The sequence below is a fragment of the Agelaius tricolor genome, unplaced genomic scaffold, assembly GCF_023055355.1.
Source record: "Agelaius tricolor isolate 1412-34295 unplaced genomic scaffold, bAgeTri1.0.p SCAF_7, whole genome shotgun sequence".
NCBI lineage: Eukaryota > Metazoa > Chordata > Aves > Passeriformes > Icteridae > Agelaius > Agelaius tricolor.
The window spans coordinates 751611-772989 of NW_027269267.1; the positions used below are offsets into that span (position 1 = coordinate 751611).

At 51.7% G+C, this 21379-nt stretch overlaps 3 protein-coding genes across 8 annotated transcripts in view; 1 reads left to right on the forward strand and 2 right to left on the reverse strand.

The window, feature by feature from the left end:
• Positions 1-21379, forward strand: part of IFNAR1 (interferon alpha and beta receptor subunit 1) — a 116061-nt gene that overhangs the window by 49406 nt on the left and 45276 nt on the right. The gene's annotated exons all lie outside the window — the stretch shown is intronic.
• On the reverse strand, positions 1419-10767 carry TMEM50B (transmembrane protein 50B). 3 transcript variants are annotated; one of them, XM_071430062.1, is made up of 7 exons: positions 10641-10767; positions 5963-6428; positions 5155-5267; positions 4555-4622; positions 3781-3873; positions 3267-3324; positions 1419-1869 (listed from the first exon to the last, which is right to left on the reverse strand). In XM_071430062.1, exons 2-7 carry the CDS (start codon positions 6059-6061, stop codon positions 1824-1826), a joined length of 477 nt encoding a protein of 158 aa, XP_071286163.1. In that variant the 5' UTR covers positions 6062-6428; positions 10641-10767; the 3' UTR covers positions 1419-1823. The 3 variants fall into 3 exon arrangements, with proteins under 3 accessions (XP_071286163.1, XP_071286165.1, XP_071286164.1); XM_071430064.1 differs by having other exon boundaries at positions 5963-6420; positions 10641-10686; XM_071430063.1 differs by lacking the exon at positions 10641-10767 and adding an exon at positions 10491-10511.
• Positions 13210-16557, reverse strand: DNAJC28 (DnaJ heat shock protein family (Hsp40) member C28). 4 transcript variants are annotated; one of them, XM_071430049.1, is made up of 4 exons: positions 16263-16557; positions 15534-15599; positions 15217-15370; positions 13210-14554 (listed from the first exon to the last, which is right to left on the reverse strand). In XM_071430049.1, exon 4 carries the CDS (start codon positions 14502-14504, stop codon positions 13407-13409), a length of 1098 nt encoding a protein of 365 aa, XP_071286150.1. In that variant the 5' UTR covers positions 14505-14554; positions 15217-15370; positions 15534-15599; positions 16263-16557; the 3' UTR covers positions 13210-13406. The 4 variants fall into 4 exon arrangements, with proteins under 4 accessions (XP_071286150.1, XP_071286149.1, XP_071286147.1 ...); XM_071430048.1 differs by lacking the exon at positions 15534-15599 and having other exon boundaries at positions 15220-15370; XM_071430046.1 differs by lacking the exon at positions 15534-15599.

Here is a 21379-nt window from a genome sequence, read left to right on the forward strand (position 1 = left end):
AACCCTGCACTGGGCTTGTGGCAGGGACTGTGCTGGGAAATGTTTTTACACAGACATTTATTAAATTAAAAAGCATTTACTGGGAGTGACTCCAGGGTTGTTGTGACTGAGCCCCCCCTGTCCCCTTGGTTTGTGAGCTGTAAAAGTGCCCAGAGCACTGGCAGCCATTCCCTGGGTGCTGTCCCTCCACCCTTGTCCGCAGTCCCTCTGCAGCTCTCCTGGAGCCCCTGCAGGCCCTGCCAGGGGCTCTGAGCTCTCCCTGGAGCTTTCCCTTCTCCTCTCCAGGTGAGCCCCCCCAGCTCCCCAGCCTGGCTTGCAGTTCAAGTTCCCAGTCCAGGCACAAGCTCCTGGCTTGTGGGAGGAGTTCCAGGGATCAGTTCCAGCCCAAGCTCCTTCCTGACTCCCTAAAGAACCCAGCAAGCATTCCCAAGCTCCTGGAGCAAAGCCTGGTGTTCCTGGGTGGTGCAGGCCCTGTGCCAAGGTGAGTTGCTGTACAAAATTCACTGGTTTGAGCACCTGGGTTCGCTTTTAGGCTGGAATTGCAAGCAGTGAGCACCCCTGGGATGGGGTTACTGCAGCCAGGGCACGAGGGCAGCTCCACACTGGCCCCAGCTCCTGCCCCTGCAGTTATTCCCACCCAGACAAACAGCTCCCAGCCCAGCACAGCATTTCCACTCAGCTCCTGACACCACTGAGGCAGCAGCCTGGATATGGGGGAGTTGTAAAAGCCTTGGGAGCCAGGGGAGAGGAAATGCTGTAAAAACCACAGAGAAAAAAACCACAGAGAACTCGTGAGAAGGACTCACCCCAGCAAATGGATCTGCAGGGACACTCCAGGGACATCAAACATCCTCAGCCTCACTTTCTGTTTCACTCCACTGAGATGAAACTGGATTCCAATAGTTCATTAATGGAAACAGCCATAAAATGTAAGAGGTAAATACATTATAACTAGGGCAATAGCATCCTTAAAACTGGGTATGAGTCACTCCTAAAATTTATTGAAACTTGAAATTATTACAAGGTTGGACTGTGAGCAATAAATCCATCCATGGCCCACTTCCTTTTAAGCAGAGAGGGAACAGGTCAGGAAAACTCATTTCTCAGCAAACAGCTTCCCCTGGAGACAGTGACACTGGCATGAGTAGCAAGACACTGCTCTGATTCATTTATTCTTCATAGGAAGTACAACTGGCATCAGTTTGTTGGAGTTTTTTTTATTCTAATATCAGGAAATACATTAAATACTAACTGGTATCTCTTACACTGAGCAGCATGAAATTAATTCCAAGGACTGTGGTGCCAGCAAATGTCCTTTGTGCCAGAGCCATCACAAGTCAGGAATACTTTGCTTTGCCATGCACAACCTGCTGAGTGTAGGGACTTGCTTAAAAACCCATAACCTTTTACCAAAAGAAGAAGAAGGAAAAAAAATCTACTTTATTTTTACCTGAACAATAATATAAAATGTTTAAAATCAGCTCTTATCCCAGCAGGGCTGGGATGGGCTCTGTCCTGTTTGCTCACTATTGTTCACAGAAGCCTCGGACACGGGTGGAGCTGTGCAGGAGAAGCTGCTGGGAGGGCAGGGAGCTGGAGGAGAAAGCCTGGAGGCTGAGCAGGGAAGGCTGGCAGCCTGCCCTTCCCTTGGAAAGGACAGATCCTGTCCTATGTACACATTCACAAGTGTGTCCTGGCACAGGAGAGCTTCAGACAGAGCCTGGAATTGTCTCAGTTCCACCAGGCTGGGAAGCAAACCAAGGACAAAGGACTGTGAATTATCTACAGACAAGAACCACGTGGCAGCTGTGGGCCAAGGGAGCTCAGCCCCACAGCTCTTCTGTTCTCCCAAACTTGTAGATCAGGGTGCTGAGGGGAAAAAAGGGAAAAGAAATAAAAGTCAGAGCACACATAGGGTGATTTTAACAGTATCCCTAAATCTTACCCTGTGCAAGTCAACAGCCCAGCCATGAACTGTGAGAGTCAGATCAGGATTTGGGTTTGGTGTTTATATTTGGCTTCCTGTGCATGGCTGGACTGTGGGAGCCAGCTGAAGCCCAAACAGAAAAACATCCACTTTCACAGCCCTTCTGAAGGAAAGGCCTGGGAGTTATGAAATTCAAGGAGTCCAGAGCAGCAAGTCTCACTCTGCTGCCTGGGAACCAGCTCAGCGTGACAGGATGTGCTGGGACAAAACCTAAACAATTCCATTTTTCTGAACAAATCAGAGAGAATCTGGAGTCTGTGGTAGAGAACCAGATCCCACATGTCCCATGTTGTGGCTGCCCCACAGCTGGCAGTGTCCCAGGCCAGGCTGCACAGGGCTTGGAGCCACCTGGGAGAGGGGAGGGTGTCCCTGCCCAGGTGGGACTGGATGGGATTTAAGGTCCCTTCACACCCAAACCTTCTGGGATTCTAAATAAAACTAAAAACTTCAGGCACAAAATCTGCCTTCAGCAGCTTCCCTTCTCCATCCCAGAGGGGATTTAGGAGCTGCTGTTTCCTGCAGGAATATCCCCATTTCCCAGAGCCCATGCAGGTCACTGCAAAGCACCTGGTGTGGGGCTGGAGGAAAAGGATCAGCCAGGAATTGAAAGAAGAAAGGAGGTGAGGTGAAACTTCCAGTGACTCATCTTGGAACTGTTTAACACTTTCAGTGCCTTTAATAATTAAAATCCATGGATTGCAAAATGCATTCCACAGCTGAAAGGAGTTATTAGAGACTCCAAATCGATTTTCAACTGTTACATGATAGATTTAATAATATTAGTTGACATAAATCCAGTGTGCTGTTACAAAACACACCAGCATGCTCTTAAAAAATTTAATTCTCACTCTTTAAACTGCAAGCCCAGCCAGTGAAGGGAAATACAGGGAATATCAAGTACCAGAGACCTGAGCCACTGGTGTGAAACAGTCTGGAAAAGGAGAATGGGATCCCCCAGCTGGCTCTGCTGGGAGCAGAGCCAAGGGATTGTAGGAGAGAGGTGAGTGATGCCCATTTTCCAAAAACAAAACCACTGGCAATTCCTCACCCAGAAAACTGTGCATCCCTGGCCACCCACATTCCAGAGCTGCACATCCAGGGGAGCAGAGACAGCTGGGCCAACAAGGGAGGGAGCCAAGAGCCTGGCCAGGGCAAATCAAACCTTGCTTCTCAGCTCTGCAGCAAGGGGAGCAGGAAACAGAGCTGCTTTTCCAGGAATATCAATGTATGGAGCAGGAAAGTCCCTCTGGAAAGAGGGGAATCTGCCCAGGTAACTTACCTGAAAAATATTAATGCATTCTGGAAAAACACTGCTAATCCAGGGTACACATTAGTGTCTGCAGAGGAGGAACAGAGGAAACACTCAGTCCTTTAGTTCTGGCAGGTGGGTTTAACAGCATATTCCAGCTCCTGGGAGCTGAGTTAAATGGGATATTCCAGCCACTGGGAGCTGGGTTTAACAGGGTATTCCATATTCCAGTAACTGGGAGCTGGGTTTAACAGGATATTCCAGTTACTGGGAGCTGGGTTTACCAGGATATTCCAGTTACTGGGAGCTGGGTTTACCAGGATATTCCAGCTATAGGGAGCTGGGTTTAACAGGATATTCCAGCTACTGGAATTTACCAGGATATTCCAGTGGGTTTACCAGGATATTCCAGTGTCAACCTCAGACTAAAAGCTGGATGCTGTGGTTCGGATTTCCCAGAGACCACAGGCTTCCATCCCTGTGGATTTCCTGCCAAAAGCTGGCAAGAGCAGCACTTTCCTGAGGAGCAAACAGGCAGACTTACTCTGTGTGACATAGGCTCCAAAGAGAATCCACATGGAAGCAATGAGGGATCCAAACATCAACATGAAGCCGATGAAGAGCCAGATCCGAGCCCCTGCAGGGAGAGTGAAATGTGGCTTTTATCCACAGGGACAGAGAATCCAGCTGCTCCTCTGGGAGGATGGAACACAGCACCTCACTAAAGGCACAAATGGAAAGGGTTAAAGCCAAGGACCAAGGACAAAATCCACCTGCTCAGTCATTGGGAAGTAAAGATATTCCTGTGCTGAAGTTCTCTGAGCTGGAACATGAATGACACACAAAAAAGCACCACAGGCCACTTCAAATGGCAGCAAATCCCTCCAAATTCACAAATCCCATGGAAAAGGCTGCTGGGATCCACGTGGGAACTGGAAAGGGAATTCTGAACGGAAGCAGGGAGGACAGCAGGTGCAGGGACACCCACAGCAGTGACACAGGGCAAATGGAAATGTTTGTGACACTTCCCCAGGGAATGCCTGCTCCTGAGCCACCCCCAGGCAGGAACTGATTTCTCCCAGCAGCTCTCCAAGATTTGCAGGGAAAGTTTAGGAAGCTAAGACATCCAAAGTTTAATTTAACCAAGTCCCCTTTTTAACAAGGCCAGCACTTATCTCCAAGGGCTAATTCTGTAAAGAAACTAATTCACAGAAGTTCTCTCCTACTCCTTATCTCCTGATTATCTCTTTCACCACCACTTGGAAAAAACCCCAGCAGGTAAATGATCACCTGAGCAGGATTTGTAGAGTTCATTTACCTGTTCTTCCTAAGCATCCATCACTGTAGCTGTCTCCTCTCACCTGTGCATTTGATACAGCATTTATCCTGGGGGCAAAAAAAGGAGATACACTTTAGATTACAGAAAATCAATTTAGAGTTCCAAGTAAAACCCCAGCTTTTTTTTTTTTTTTTTTTAAGATGTGACAAATTCTGGGAAATTCCCTGGCATTCAAATAATCCCTTTTTCTTGCCAATACTGAATGATTCAATATAAGTTGTTACTTTTATTTACATCTCCACAACAAGAGCCAGGCTATTGTTACCCCTCCCATTTGAGAAAGTTTTGGGCAGGGAACAGCTGTTAAAATGGTAAAACCTGAGGGAAATGCAGTGAATTGTTTCATATTGAGGTCAGTATTGCCTCCTCCATCCCAGGCCAGGTTGGACACTGGGGCTGGAGCAGCCTGGGACAGTGGGAGGTGTCCCTGCCATGGCAGGGGTGGCACTGGGAGGGCTCTGAGGTCCCTCTAACCCAAAGCATTCCCTGGTTGTGTGATTTATCCATGCTGGGCACGGTGTCAGTAAAGCCTGGCTGGTTTCTGGTGGCTCTGTGACGAGCCCTGTCCCCAGCACTCACATGAAGAAGGCCAGGGTGGAGAAGACCCCGCAGGTGTGGAAGGCGTGGTTCAGCTGCTCCGGCTTGGGATAGACCACGGCAGCATCGATCATGATCCACCAGCCTGTGAAAAACTGGGCACAGACACAGGGGGTGAGCCTGGGGGGCAGCCAGGGAGAGCAGGCAGGGCTCTGGACAGCACTGCCTCCTAACAAGCACCAGTTCCTCTGGACAGTGATGTAAATGTGCTCAATGGGCAATGCCTGCACAAATCCCAACGTTGCTGTTTGCAGGGGAGTGTCTGGGAATCAGCCACACTTGCTGTTCACATTAAGGAGTGGGGTATGGGTAAATTTATGCCCAGAGCAGCTGGGGCTGCCCCTGGATCCCTGGAAGTGCCCAAGGCCAGGCTGGACATTGGGGCTTGGAACAGCCTGGGACAGTGGGTGGTGTCCCTGCCCATGGGTGGGCTTCAGGTCCCTCCCACCTCAAACCCTTCTGGGATTCTATGAAATTCCCTGTGCAATTTCTGTGAAATTCCCCGTTCCTTGTTCCCCTTAAGAACAAGAATCCAGACTCTAAACACATGTGAGATGGAGATGGTGCAGAACAGAGCAGTTCTAACAGATCCAATTCTGCAGGTATCCACAAGGAATTTCCTCTCAAGGAGAGAGAGCAGAAATGGCTCATGATCAGCAACGTCACAGGCCTTGTGACAACGCTGCTGCCAACCCCACAGTGACCCCTGGAAGGCCCAGGCTGGACTGGGGGCAGTTAAGAGGCAGAAGTGGCAGAACCTGGGGCCCAAGTGTGACAGTTTGTGGCTCACCAGCACCCCGGCCACGATGGAGGCGATGGCGTTGCGGCGCTCGCTCCAGTCGATGCACTCGCACTCCGGCCAGCGGAAATTGTCCAGGAACCCTGCCATGGCCACAGCTCACAGGGCCTGGGCACGGCTCAGGCTGCCCTGGGCACAGCCCACACTGCCCTGGGCACGGCTCAGGCTGCCCTGGGCACGGCTCAGGCTGCCCTGGGCACAGCCCACACTGCCCTGGGTATGGCTCAGGCTGCCCTGGGTATGGCTCAGGCTGCCCTGGGCACGGCTCAGGCTGCCCTGGGCACGGTTCAGGCTGCCCTGGGCACGGTTCAGGCTCCCCTGGGTATGGCTGTCACTGCCCTGGGCACGGCTCAGGCTGCCCTGGGTATGGCTGTCACTGCCCTGGGCACGGCTGTCACTGCCCCGCTGTCCCAGCACTCTGTCCTGGACTCTTCCATCAACAGCAGTTCCTGAGTGCCTGAAACACAGCCAAAGGTGAGGTCAGTATTGATGCCCTCAGTTTGAGTTTTCATATTTTCCACATTCACTGCACTGTACAGTTACACTCTGCAGTTACACACTGCATTTGTGTGCAATTCTGAATTTCATATAAAGTGTCAGCAGTTCTCACACCTCAGTCACACAGAACAATCATTTTCCAGCCCCAGAACCAAGGACACCGCTGCAGCTTCAGCCCCAAAAAGAGTAAAAAGAGTGAATTGAGGAGAGCAGTCTGGAAGGATGGACTGCATCACCTGGAGCTGTAATTGTAATTAACCCCAATAAGGAAATGGACCAAAACTGAAAGAGTGCGAAAAGTGCCCAAGGTGCATCCTTTAAAGGCCTTTTATTAAATCCCTGCTTTATTCCTGTAACCCTGTCCAGCCCCTGCTCCAGGCAGACTCTCAGTATCAATCAGGAACATCTCGAGATGTTGGACAACTCCCATGAGTTCCAGTCTGGGGGCTTTTACAGAATTCAGGTTTTTACACGGAATCTTCCAGTGGAATTTGCCCCAGCCATGGCAGGAGAGGGCAGGAGATTGTTTTAAAGCCATCCCAGCCCAAACCATTCCATGATAAACTCTATTGGTGCTGCATCGAGCTACATTCACAAAACAACCTCCCTTGCACAGAACTACAAAAGAAAATCACCACAACCCCAAAGCTTGTGGCAGAACTTGGTCCTTAAGTCATGTCAAGGAGTCTCAATTAAACACCAATATTTCCAGTCTCCAATCTAACAGATAATATGATTTAGTGCCTTTTTAACACAGAGGAAAAGAGCCCAACTCAGCAAATCAAAGCCTGATTCTGAGGGTAAAGAAGGTCTCACTGCACAGAGAAAAGGTCACAGGGAACCTTAAATATGGGGAGAAGAAAGCAAAGTTAATTAACTGACTCACAGCTGCTCTGAGCACCATTCTAATTTGCTTTAGTATTGTCAACTTCTGCATTTCCCAATCTGCCATAATTCATTTCCAGCCATTTGGTAAAGACTAACAAAAATGTCCTTCACAACTGTGTGACAGCACAGACTGCTGGAGAACATTTTCAGGTTAAGAACAGCAGTGAGAAGTGGAATAAAAATCAACCAATGAACAGTTTGTCTATGCTACAAACACAGGTCACCTCCTGGAACACGATCCAGAAGTTTGTCCTCCAGAAACCCACACTTGTGATGCCACTTCAAATCCCAAAGTTATTTTAATTTGTGCAGCATCTGGGCTCAGCCATCTGGTTATTGTCCTCAGGAATTCTCCTCTCACCTTTCCCTGGCAGTGCTCAGATCCCTGCTCATCCCACAGCTTTCATAGGGAATTGCTGTGCTCCTACAGAATTCCAGGATCAGCAGGGTGGGAAAAGCCCTTTGGGATCATCCAGTGCACCCAGGGCCACCCCTGAACTGTGTCCCCAAGGGCCACATCCAGACTCCTCCTGAACACTCCCTGGGACAGGCACTGCAAAGCTCCCTGGGCAGCCCCTGCCAAGGCCTGAGCTCCCTTGCCATGGGCAAATTGCTGCTGCTGGCCAAGCTGAGCCTGCCCTGGCCCAGCCTGAGGCCGTTCCCTCTGCTCCTGTCCCTGTGCCCTGGGAGCAGAGCCCGACCCCCCCGGCTGTGCCCTCCTGGCAGGGACTTGTGCAGAGCCACAAGGGCCCCTGAGCCTCCTTTGCTCCAGCCCCAGCCCCTGCCCAGCTCCCTCAGGGATTCTGCAGCCCCTGCCCAGCTCCCTCAGGGATTCTCCAGCCCCTGCCCAGCTCCCTCAGGGATTCTGCAGCCCCTGCCCAGCTCCCTCAGGGATTCTCCAGCCCCTGCCCAGCTCCCTCAGGGATTCTGCAGCCCCTGCCCAGCTCCCTCAGCTGAATTACAGCTGCTCCTGAAGCGCTTCCTCATTTTCCACTCTTAAATGGCTCCACTTTCTCTGTTCCTCTTCAGAGCTGTGTCTGTCCCTGTCCTGCAGCAATTCCTGCTTTCCCCTCCCAGCTCCTCACCCACCCACACTGGAACTCTCACAATTCCTGCTGTTGTCCCAGTGTGGAGCTGAGGGGCCTTGCCTGGGAGTGGCTGCAGGCAAACAGGGAATTGTGGAATGGTTTGGGCTGGGAGGGACCCTAAATCCCACCCAGTGCCACCCCTGCCATGGCAGGGACACCTCCCACTGTCCCCAGTGCCCAGCCTGGCCTTGGGCACTGCCAGGGATGCAGGGGCAGCCCCAGCTGCTCTGGGCACCCTGTGCCAGGGCCTCAGCCCCCTCACAAGAGGCTGAAGTGCTGCACTGAGATCAAGTTTTGTGCCTGAAAATGTTCTTGCCCCCAGTTTTGCTGGGAGGGTGGGGAGGTTCTGAGGTGCCCCTGGATCCCTGGCAGTGCCCAAGGCCAGGCTGGACACTGGGGCTGGAGCACCTGGGACAGTGGGAGGTGTCCCTGCCATGGCTTTAAGGTCCCTCCCAGCCCAAACATTCCATGACCTGTAATTCTCCCTAATTCCTTAGAAAAAGAGGAAGAACACAATAAACTGCATTCAAAATCCCAGCCCCAGAGCAAAGCTGAGGCTCCATGGACAGCACAAGAGCCAGGCTGAGGTTTGTCCCCAGGAGCATTAGCAGGGACACGGGGCCAGCTGCCAGCCCAGGACAGCTGCACACACCCCTCTGGGGGAGGCAGATGCCTTCAGCTGGGATTTCCCACCTGGATCAAGGTGCAGGACTCACTCTCTGCTTTAAATTCTCCCACCCACACAGCTCCCAGGCAGGAAACAGGTAAAGCCCTTGGAATTCCTGTCCTTCAACGCCCTTCCCACCATCAGCCTCCTCCCTCCTCCCAAGGGCAGGCAGGGACTTTCCTCAGCCTGTCCAGCAAACACAAACACATCTGCAGGAACAAACTGGAGACGCTGGAGCTCTAAAAACCACCCCTGGCAAATGCCAGCAAGGAGAGCAAGCCCACGGCTCTGTTGTCCAGACAGAAAACACAACAGCAGCTCCACATTTTCACCTGAAAATCAGCTTTTCTCTCCCCAAATGAGCTGATTTCACCTGAACAAAATATTGAAAGCAGTTGCAAGGAAATACAAAAAGTCTGCAGGAAGAAAAATGCCTTAATGTGGAACACCATCGGGTTAGTAAAGAACAGAACTGCCTGTTTCCAAAGGGAGGAGAAGACAGAAGGAAAAAGGGAAGAAACTTAAAGGCATGAAGAATATTCAAGGTTTCCTTGAAGAAGATGCATCTTCCACAAGCAACTCATCAGAATATCCTTTAGGTCACACATTTCCCCACATGCACAGAGGATTAAAAGTATATCAGGGGCTTATGTGAACATTTCTGTAACAGCCATTGTCATCTCCCCACTTATTTCAGTAATTTCCTCCACTTTCACTTTCAGTTCTCCCTATTCCACAGCACTGATTTTTAAGTATTACAGAAAGACAAGAGCAAAGAAAGGAAGTTTTAAGTTAATTTACACAAAAACAAGGCTATGTGGCAAACTTATTAAAAAGTGATATTAACTATATTTCCATTCCTTACAAGGCCCCTGGATCCCTGGCAGTGTCCCAGGCCAGGCTGGACACTGAGGAGCAGCCTGGGGACAGTGGGAGGTGTCTCTGGCAGAGGAGGCACTGGCTGGGATTTAATGTCCCTCCATACCCAACCCAAACAATTCCATGATTTATCCCTTTACAGCAATGTCCTGCTCAGCCCCGAAACTGCCCGCAGCCGGGATTCTTTAGGAACGCTAGTAAAGTTTAAAACTTGAGGGGGCAGGGGATAGAACCCATGTGGATTCCGCAATTCCCCAGAGGCGGTTCTGCCCCAGGCCCGCTCCGAGCACATCGCTGTGCCCGCCCTGGCACCGGGGCGTGACGGGGCACGGCGAGCCCCGAGCCTGAGCTACAGCCCCGCCAGGGATCCCTTCGGCCCGGCCGGGTACATTGTTATTGAGATAAAACACGGCATTTTCTCCTTTCACCTCCCCTACAGACCCCGCTCCCCGCGGAGCACCGGCGGCGCGCCCTCAGGGCCGGACAATCCGTGACACACCGGTGTCCCAGGGAGCAGCCGCGGGGTTCCTCCCGGCGCGGGTGCCGCTCTCTCTCTCGCTCCCCATCCCGCTCCCTGTCCCTGTCCCGGTGCCGGTTCCAGTCCCGGTGCCGCCCCAGCCCCGGTGCCGCCCGGCCCGGCCGCACGTACCCACTCCCGGGCGCGACGCTTCCGCCTGAGGGCACCGAGCCCCCTGACTGACGCGCCCTCTGGCCAATCAGAACCGAGCGCTGCGCGTCAGCCGAGGGCCGGGTAAGGACAGAGCGGTGTGATTGGTCAATGCGGCCCCACACGCCGCAAGCCCCGCCCTTTCCTGCTCGGGCGGGGCGGGAAGAGGCGGGGCCAGCGCGCTCCCGCCTTTCCTGCAGGCCCCGCCCCCCCCACGGCCGAAGCCCCTCCCGCCATGGCCGCCCCCTCACGGCCCCCTCGGCCCCAGAGCCGCCTCCGCACGGCCCTGAATGACCCCCGGCCTCCTCCGCTGCCCCACGGGAACAGCACAGTATTGTCATTCCCATGCTGGAATAGATAACGTTCACCCCTAAATGCCCTTAAATCTCAGTCCGGTGTCTGGTTTAATGAAAATAAGCGGAATTAATAAACATGGATAAATTCTAATTCATAGGATCAATCACGGAATGGTCTGGGTTAGAAGGACAAGCAATACTGGACAAGCAATATGGGGATAACATACATGTCAATAAATGCCCATCTAAAACAGCAAAACAAATAAGTGACAAAAGACAGATGCTGAATAAAAGCCCTGGGAAAAGAAGAGAACTGGATCAAAGTCAGCGTTTTGAGGATTAGAGGGCACATCTCACAGACGAGGAATTGAAAGAATCACATTGTGCTCAAAGTCCTCCCTGCTTCCTTTTATAACCTTAACCTGCACGTACACACTGTGCTCCATCAAGCCCAGAGACACCACACTCCCTGCTCCCTCAGAGGGACATAAGAATAAAGGTTTATCACTTACATATTTCTTTTACAAGATGCCCTGCTCTTGCTTCTCCTTTATTCCTTCTCCTCAGAGCCTGCTCTGTTATCTCCACGTTCATCCTGAGATGTTACTGCTCTGAAACACAGAAATCCACAGCAGGACTCAACATCTACAGTGCCTAGAGAAGGGAAGAATTTCTTCTCAATATTTTGTTTAAATCTCTCTTTCAGTTTCAAGCTATTCCCACTTGCCTGTTGGCCAAGAAACAGATTCTTCACCCTGAGAAAAACTGATACCTGATATCTCAAATATTGTATCTACATAATATATGAAATTATATACCTATACAATCTTTTGCCTTCATATTAAGATGTCACTTAAGCCTTTCAAGCCACAAAGCATGTGGTCATTAAACCAACAAATAGGAAGTTCTGAGAATAAACAACGTGGTTTTGGATCTGGGGTCAGCAATGATTGCACCCTTTTTCACAGTCATAAAATAACATTTATCAAATTCAAATTAACAGTCCAGTGTCAGCCAGAAAAAAATTTCTTCTGAAGGCCATTCTCTCCTGGATTTTCTGTGTGCAGTAGTTGATATTCCTTAGTATTCACTCAACACTGCTCTTAAGAGCAACAAAATTATAGACAAGCTCTGAAACACTGAACTCCTCTAAACACCTGGGGAACATTAAAGTAGAAATTATTTTTCCATCATCACTGTAAATGTTGCAGAAGTGAATATTTGTGCCTGGCAGGTTCTGATGGCATCAGTGCAAGGCTGATTTAAAGTTCCTCAGTCAGATCACACCTGCCCCATTTAAACCCAAGTGGTTTTAATAAGAACACAAAAATCCCTCAGTCTGCTGATTCACTCTTTATGGCACCTCTGGTATTGGAAGTGCTGATGTTTCTTTGTGAGCCAAAGTGGGTCCCATTTCCTGCAAACTGGTTTCTATTTACCCTTGTGCCATGAACTGGATTTGCTCTTGAAATCTCCCACTGGATTTGTCTGAACAGCAATTCTGATCCAATTCCTGCAGATCCTAACCAGAATCAAAATGTGAGGTTTTCGAGAGTACCATGTCAAAGGACCTTCAGAAAAGTATTTTTAATTCACAGTATCTTTAATTAAGTTTTGTTATAAACAAGAATAAATTATGGAAATAAACATTCATACACAGAGCTGGAAGGTATCCCTGCCCATGGCAGGGGGTGTTCACCAATAAATAAATTTCCAAGACCTCTTTCTCTGTAAAAGATGCAAAAATGGACTTGTGCACATGTACATTCCAAGCCAAGACATCCATAACCCTCCCTTCAGCTACTGAATCTACCCTTGAAGAGGCGAATGTACTTCTAAAAATATGCAGAGAACCTGCCAAAAATTCATGAGTTGTAAGTATTGAAACAAGAGAGCAAAGGTCAAACAGGGCACAGCAAGACGTTTGCCTCCACTTTAATGTGTTTTTCTTATGCCTCCATTTCCTCTTTGAAGTGAAAAGAGCCTGTAAAAGTGATTACTGTGCTGAAGTGAAACATTAATTTGGATTTCAGCAGAAGGAAAATGGCCTGCAAGAGAAGAACTGCTTTGTTGCTGCTGTGGTTTAACCCAGCCAGCAGCTGCTCAGGGGTGGGCAGGTGGGGAGGGCACAAAAGGTGCTGTGCAAGCCCTGCCCAGCAATAAAAACACCCTGGCATGGTCAGCACTGCCTCCAGCCTGAACCCAACACGCAGCCCCAGACTAACAATGAGAAAAATTAACTCTACCACAACCCAAACTGGCACATTTCATTTAATAATATTTTAAAATAACTCAATTATTTATAATGCAAATGCTCATCACACATCCAAATTTCCTTCAAGTAGTGTAACAGCGTGGATTTGACATTTCCAGCGAACCTGAAATTTCTCTAGTGCTATATTTCATTAATAAAGTGCTTTCAAAAACCTTGGCAAGAGGAATTAGTATGAAATTACTTCGGTGCAAGTTTTAACCACTTCAAGAGAGAAGACTTCCACCCAAACCTTTTGCCCTCTTCCCCCCCGTTTTCCTTCGTGCCCGAATCAGAACCCTTTTCCACGACAGCCTCGTAAGTCTTTCGTGCTCGCAGGATCTCCTTGTCAGTGCTGAAATGCACCATCTGCCTGCTCAGGATGGGCACCACCAGGTTGAAGTTGTCAACTCTCTTGTTCAGCTTCCTGATGTCTTCTGCAAACTGCTCGCAGACCCGGCCCCACTGCTTCTGCTCCGAGAGCGTCATGGGCTCCCCGAGCTTCCTCCTGGAGGCCACGATGCTCTTCCTCAGGCGCTCGATGGTCTCGCGGATCTCCTTCTGCAGCAGGATCCACTCGGGCTGGTAGCCGTTGTCGATGAGGATCCTGTTCAGGTTGTGGGTCATGGGGTCGATGTGGGGGCTGTGCGAGAACTTCTGCAAGGGCTTCCCTTTGCCGCTCAGGTTGTCGAAGTCTCCTTTGGCCATGGACTCCTGGATGAGGTCCTCCACCAGCCGCTCCACGGCCTGGGTGATCTTCACCTTCTTGCTCTGCCGCACGTCCTGGGCGCGGCTGAGGTCGCTGCCGGCGTAGCGGCTCTCCAGGCGCTGCTGCCGGTACTCCAGCACCTGCTCGGTGGCGCGGTCCACGCGGAACTGCATGTACTGCTTCTCCCGCTGGCTCGGCGTGCCGATGCCCACGCCCTCGAAGCTCAGGTAGTGCCTGTGCTGCAGGGACTTGGATTTGAACTGGTCTTCCTCCTCCTCGCCGGAGTCTGATTTCTGTTTGGCTGCCAGGTCGCCGAGCACGACCCTGTAGGCCTCCTCCACCCGTATGAAGGCCCTGGAGTCGGCCATGCCGGAGCTGCTGTCCGGGTGGTATTTTTTGGCAAGATTGTGATAGGAGTTCCTGACGTCGTCGAGGGAACAGCCTTCCTCCAGCTCCAGGACTTTGTAAGAGTCCTTGACGTCGTTTTTGGGTTTGTAACCCGACAACATCCTGCAGAGAAACGGCTTCAGCTTCCTTGGGATCATGGCTCCCCGTCCCATGAAACAGTGCCCCATGTTGTTACTCAGCATGACACAAAGCCACTGGGGATTTCTTCACATGCAGCTACATTATAAAGAACCTACAGACACATTTAGACAAAAATCATGTTAAATATCCTATTTTTTAAAGAACTTCCAGGGCATGAGTCTTATCTTTAGCCTGATATATTAAAGAAATCCCTACTGAAATTTAGCAGTATTTTTTTCTTTTACAGACTGTTACTGAAGTCACAGAATCCCAGAATGGTTTGGGTTGGAAAAAGCCCATCCAGTGCTACCTTCCACTGTGCCAGGCTGCTCCCAGCCCCAGTGTCCAACCTGGCCTTGGGCACTGCCAGTGTCCAACCTGTGCCAGGGCCTGCCCACCCTGCCAGGGAACAATTCCAGATTCCCAACATCCCATCCAGTCCTGTCCTCCCTAAGCTTAAAGTCATTAATTTACATTTCTAATTAATTAGTATTAAAATAGTAGTATTACGATGTAAATGAAAATTAATTCACAATTTACTTTTTTCCTGGTATGACAACAGGAGCATGGGTTTGTTTAGCATTGCAGAATTCCCTGGAAGCATTTTTATCACCTTTATTCTTCTACTATTTATTTTGTTGCCTTTCAGCAAACATTGTAAACTGGGAATAAGCTTGAAGCTGAGCAATAACTGCTGAAACAAATCCCTCCCTTCTCCTCTGTACCTACATTCAGCAACAGCTCAATTTCCTACTCCCTTGGATCAAGACCTACGACCTGGAAGGCTGGCAAAGGAGGTCATCGCAGCACATTATTGGCATTTCACAGCAACATCTGGATCAGCACTCAGGTTATAGATTCACTAGGTCAGCCTTTGTATCCCAGCAGTGGCCAACTTCCTTCGCTGGTGTCAGGCAGGGACATAAACCTGGAATTCAGAACAGATCAATAGCAGTGAGTATGTCACTGTGTCAGCAATTCCAGTGATTCTGGGTTATCTGGGGACACAGCCAGGACAGCACCTCAGCAGGTGACAAAGTCAGTCCTTGTGTAAAATCAAAGTAGAAGTATATAACACTAACTGGACACACCAGTCACACATCAGCCAACTCTTCTTTACTCATGGAAATCCTTAAGGAAATGCTGGATCGGTGGACCTAAAGACACAGAGAGGGCAACATCTCCTTTGCTCACTCCATCTCCAAACAAAACCTAGGTCAAATCAACTCCTCAAGGTTAATCAAAGAATAAGCAGCATTTACATCTTCTGCACAAACCATACTGCCCTTCTGCCTTAACCCAGAGAAGGAAAAGGACAAGTACTTGGGACTGGATCAATCCTCAATGTTTTCAGCTGGCTTTGATCCATGTAAGGCATTAACATTAAGTCATTAGCTTGTGATAATGGAGCTCATTAACACCTTTTATTTATGACTCAGTGATTTCATTCCGTCTGGGGGGCGGACAAAGATAATTACTAATTTTCATACGGCCATAAAATCCCATGTAACTACTACTTAAAGAGAATGATCAATAAACACACTTTTAAAATTCAATTATTGCTCCGAAAGTGACTTTCTCATAACCCGGTAGCCCCGATTTTAATAAACCTGTTGTTAAGATCCATATACAGAACCCTCACCCCCCGAGGGGGCCGGCTGGGAAAGAATGGTTACTCCCTGGCAGTGTGAACGCAGCGATCCCTGCTGGGATTTGGGAAGGGGGGATGCATTGGGACCCCCAGGAGCCAGCCCCGCTCCCTCCCTCCCTGCTCCCCGGGGTCCCGCACCTGGAGCCCGGCCCGCCCCCGCCTCACTCACCTGGCGCCGCCGGCCGGCCCCGGGAACGGGCCGGTAACGGACCCGCAGGAAGAGGAGGGGCCGCAGGAAGAGGAGGGACGGGCCGCGGCTGTGACCGCGCGCCCAAGGACAGAGAGAGGGGAAGGAACGGGCAGGGAGGGGAACAAAGGGGGCAAGACGGGAGGGACGGGGAATGGGGAGTGAGAGAGAGATAGGGAAGTGGGGCGGGGAGAGGGAGAGAGAGGGGGGGAAAAGTGGAGAAGGAAGGGAACAGGGTGGGAGAGGGTCCCGCTTGTCCCCGCTCTCCGCCAGGGGGCGCCCGAACGGCGCCGCAGCCCTGAGGGGAGGGAGCCGTGAGGGGAGATGTGCCATGGTGGAGCCGTGAGGGGAGATGTGCCATGGCGGGTTGTGAGATGTGCCATGGAGGGGCTGTGAGGGGAGATGTGCCATGGAGGGGCTGTGAGGGGAGATGTGCCATGGAGGAGCCGTGAGGGGAGATGTGCCATGGAGGATTGGGAGATGTGCCGTGGTGGGGCTGTAAGGGTAGATGTGCCATGGTGGGGCTGTAAGGGTAGATGTGCCATGGAGGGGCTGTGAGGGGAGATGTGCCATGGAGGAGCCGTGAGGGGAGATGTGCCATGGTGGGGCTGTGAGGGGAGATGTGCCATGGTGGGATGTGAGATGTACCATGGAGGGGCTGTGAGGGGAGATGTGCTGTGGTGGAGCCCTGAGGGGAGATGTGCCATGGAAGGGCTGTGAGGGGAGATGTGCCATGGTGAGGCTGTAAGGGGAGATGTGCCATGGTGGGGCTGTGAGAGGAGATGAGCCATGACGGGGCTGTGAGGGGAGATGTGCCGTGGAGGGGCCATGAGGGGAGATGTGCCATGGAGGGGCTGTGAGGGGAGATGTGCCATGGTGGGGTGTGAGGAAAGGTCTATGGTGAGGCTGTGAGGGGAGATGTGCCATAGTGGGATGTGAGGGAAGATGTGCCATGGTGGGGCTGTGAGGAGAGGTGCCATGGTGGGGCTGTGCATGGTCATCACAGCTCAGGTGGGCTGGGGAGCTCTGCATCGAGGCAGCAGGGAGTGGGAGGAAAGACAGGGAGTGGGAGGAAAGACAGGGAGTGGGAGGAAAGAGAAACCTCTGCCAGTTAAGGCTGCTCTCTGTGATTGAAGTGCTTGCTGTGAGAGCAGTGAGGACATGCCTCACCTCTGCCAAGCTGAACAAATTGCTGCAAAGAGAGGGCTGATACCCAGCAGTTCCTGGTCCACAATGAAAACTCTTCATCCCATTTCAGCTAAACAGCCACAGTTTTCCTTCCTCTGTGTGAGCCCAGGGGCTGACAAAAGTCAGGCTGGTCTGCACGTAGAGCTGCCCCTGTTCATTTTTCCAACAGGAAAATGTTTAATGAAATCAAGAAGGCACAAAACAGTTGTTGTTCCTGTGGTGTTCTTGGGTTATCCCTGAACCCTGCTGCATGCACCTTCCTGATGGAGGTGTCTGTCTTCAATGTCCCAGTGGGAAGAGAACAAATAGTAGGAGGATGAACTAAAGAAACACGAGTGCCCAGGGCAGGTGACACTGAGCTCTCCCCTGGGGATAACAAGGGTGCCTTGGAGCTGTCCAAAGAGAAAATGCCACCCAGCTCTCCCCAGGGGCCAAGCGGAGTGACCAGGAGGCCTCCCAGGGCCAGGACAGAGCTGTCCCAAGGGGAGAGTGACAGTGGTGAGGGGCTGTCCCAACAGGATAACAGCAGCAACAAGAAGCTTTGCCAAGAAGGCAGCGAGTATGACAAAGAGCTGTCTTTGGGGAAGACTGCCATGTCCAAGACATGTCCCATGGAAGCAGGTGAGGACAAAGGGCTCTCCCAGTGGGAAGCAGATGAGGATGCAGAGCTCTGCTGAGTGGCACAGGACACTTCCAGGGAACTGTCCCAAAGGAGGCAGATAGCACCCAGGGAGCTGCTGCCTGTCTGGAGGAAGCAGCTCCCTGGATCCATCTGTGCTGGAGGATGACAGAAATTACTGAGAAGATGGACAAGGAGAAGGAGACCCCCAATTCTCCTTCCTTTCTTTTCCACACCAAAGGAGACTCCTGCAATGGGAAAAGGAATTGTTCAGGGTGGAGCTGCCCTGCAGGGCTCCAGCCCAGAGGAAAGGCCTGGGGGACATCAGGTGTGGTCCCACCTGCAGGTCGGCACTGTTTCAGCAATGGGAAAATGGGAGAGCAAACAGATGATCCAGAAGCACACTTGATCTGTCTCCTCTCGCTCAGCACACTTGGAGGAGGCTCTGGATCAGTGGTGCAGGGCAAGCCTAGGACATCAGGAGGAACTCTGATTTTCCTGCTGGTGTGCTGCCATGCAGCCTGGGAAAGGAGAGGGGCTTCTGTGCACGGCTGGAGCGTGGCAGTGCTGCGGGAGCTGCACAGCCATTCTGCAGCCTTGGAGCCAGCTGCTGGTGTTTCCCTGCTGCTGCTCAGTTTTGCTTCAATGTTTCCACAAGAATGAAGAGCACAGGAAACAAATTTGAAAGTTTAAAAAGAATGAGAACAGAAACTGACAAAAACCGTGTAAGTATTTTATAGCATAGTTCTTCTTTTCGTAATTCTTTTGTAAGTAGAGATGTTGCTCCTAACTACCTCTTTATGACTTTTGAGCCACATGTATTTCTAATTATACCTTTCTAGTATTTGTTATGGCTTTTGAGCCCCATGTATAACTGATGAGTGCCATCGAGAGTAGTTTTCTCTCCCAAATAGCCTCAAACACTCGTTTCTTTCTCCCAGAGAGGCTGAACCCCATGTGGTTCGTGTCCCATCGCACACCCCTGGCCCCGGTATCAGCACAGGGGATTTGGCCTGGGCGCAGCCGTGTGGCGATGCTGCCGCAGCCCAGCCCAGCCCCTGGGCACACGGGCACACGGTGTCGGGGCCCTTTGGGATGTGGGACGTGCTGGTGGCCAGAGAGCCTTGTGACATCAGGGAGCCCGGCCCTGGCTGAGGGTGTCTGAGGGGCGCAGAGCCCTGCGGTGCCCAGTCACAGGAGAGCCGCTCTCTGTGCAGGAAGCAGCTCCCTGTGTCTGTCTGCACTAGTGAGCAATGGAATTACTGAGCAAATGAACAGGGAGAATGGGAACCCCAACTCCCAGCCTGCCCAAGGCCAATTGTTGAGTGTGCAGAGGAGGATGAGAGTGAGGGATGAGGCAGAAAGGAGAGGCCAGTGCAGGGACAGGGCCAGGACCTTTGTCCTGCCGAGGGAGCCGTCTCCATCCCACACCTCCTCATCCTCATCCCCCTACTGCTTCTCACTGATGCCCATCAAGCTGCCACCAGTCCACCTGGGGCAGCCAAAGGTAGGACCCAGAAAGCCCAAACACCTCAAGGTCCCACAGGTGCAGGTCGGGCAGCTGCAGGCAGTGCCACAGCACAGCTGGAGCCAGGCCCTGTCCCTCTGTGGGGACAGACTGCCACCACTGCCACCTCTGCCAGCGCTGTCACCACTGACACCACTGCCCTGCCTGGTGAGCCCCAGGGATGCTCAGAGACAGGGCCCAGAACTGGGGAGCGCAGGGGAGAAGGAGCCCTGGCCCTGCAGCCGCTGTGCTTGGCAGCCATACACCCCCGTGCCCAGGGTGTCCTTGCCCCCACTCAGGGTGGCCCAGGAGGGCACAGCCCGTGTGTCCCCGGGCTGGCAGCTGCTGCCTGTGCTGCCCATCCCCTTGGGGGCTCGAGCCATGGGGTGCAGCCTCACAGACACAGAGCTGGAGAGACAGAACAATGACAACGAGCTGTCCCACGGGGAAAATGGCAGTGATGAGGAGCTGTCCCCAGTGGAAGAGGCCATCGAGAGCCTTACAGGGGACAGCAGCACTGACCCAGAGCTGTCCCCAGTGGAAGAGGCCATCGAGCTCTCTCTAGGGGACAGCAAGAGTGACCAGGAGCTGTCCCCAGTGGAAGATGACAGTGAGCTCTTTCCAATGGACAGCACAAGTGACCAGGAGTTGTCCCAAGTTGAAGAGGACATTGAGGTTGTTCCAGGGGACCACACAAGTGACCAGGAGCTGTCCCCGGTGGAAGAGGACATCGTGGTGGTTTCAGGGGATGGCCCAACTGATGAGGAGCTGTCCCCAGAGGAAGAAGCCATTGAGGTTGGTCCAGAGGACAGCACAAGTGACCGTGAGCTGTCCAAATTGGAAGAGGCCATCAAGCTCTTCCCAGGGGAAAACAGCAATGACAAGAAGCTGTCCCCAGTGGAAGGTGACAATGAGCTCTCTGGAGAGGACAGCAAGAGTTACGAGGAGCTGTCCCTGGGTGAAGAGAAGCATGAAAAAGAGCTGTCCCAGGGGAACAGTGACAGTGACAAAGAGCTGTCCCAAGGGGTTAACTATGAGCATGAGAAGCTGTCCCCAGCAGATGTCACACACGAGAGAGAGCTGTGGTTTGGGAAAGACTGTGATGTCCAAGACATGTCCCCATGGGGAGAGGATGACAATAAACAGCTCTCCCATTGGGAAGAACATGAGGATGAAGAGCTCTGCAATTGGGAACAGAATGAGGATGAAGAGCTCTGCAATTGGGAACAGAATGAGGATGAAGAGCTCTCCCATTGGGAAGAGTGTGAGGATGAAGAGCTCTCCCATTGGGAAGAACGTGAGGATGAAGAGCTGACAAGGAGGGCGCTGGTCGGTGGTATGGACAGCAATTCAAGCTTGTCACCTAAACTGCCAGCACTGGAGAGAGTGTCAAAGCATCAGATGGTGCTGGATTGGCTGGAAGCCAATTTCCCCAACGATTATGATGCTGAGGAGGAGGAAGAGCATGAAGCTGACAGACACCAAGGACTGTCCAATCTGAAACAGGGCAAGGAGAAGGTGGAGGCCCACTGGCAAGAGCTGTTGGACTCCATGTCATCTCTTGATTTCAATGTTGGTGACAATGTGTGTTCCAAAGGAGTCCCAGTGGTGTCTCAAGGGGACAAAGCCATCCAGAACAACATCTGGAACAAACCCTTGGGCTCGGTGAATGATGAGGACCCCCTGGAAGGGCCCAGCTGATCCAGGCATGTGGGCACAGAGGTGGCAGCAAAGTCAGCCTGTGCTGATGAGCCCAGCGCCTCTCCTGCCCTGTGGGGTCCCACA

What these genes read in the sequence shown, in the direction of transcription:
- TMEM50B (XM_071430062.1), bottom strand. Translation starts at nt 6,061, where the DNA reads ATGGCAGGGTTCCTGGACAATTTCCGCTGGCCGGAGTGCGAGTGCATC. An exon ending in CCATCGTGGCCGGGGTGCTG is followed by an intron (nt 5,268 to 5,962) that starts GTGAGCCACAAA and finishes GTCTGTGCCCAG; the next exon opens with TTTTTCACAGGCTGGTGGAT. An exon ending in TCCACCCTGGCCTTCTTCAT is followed by an intron (nt 4,623 to 5,154) that starts GTGAGTGCTGGG and finishes TTTTGCCCCCAG; the next exon opens with GATAAATGCTGTATCAAATG.
- DNAJC28 (XM_071430048.1), bottom strand. Translation starts at nt 14,504, where the DNA reads ATGCTGAGTAACAACATGGGGCACTGTTTCATGGGACGGGGAGCCATG.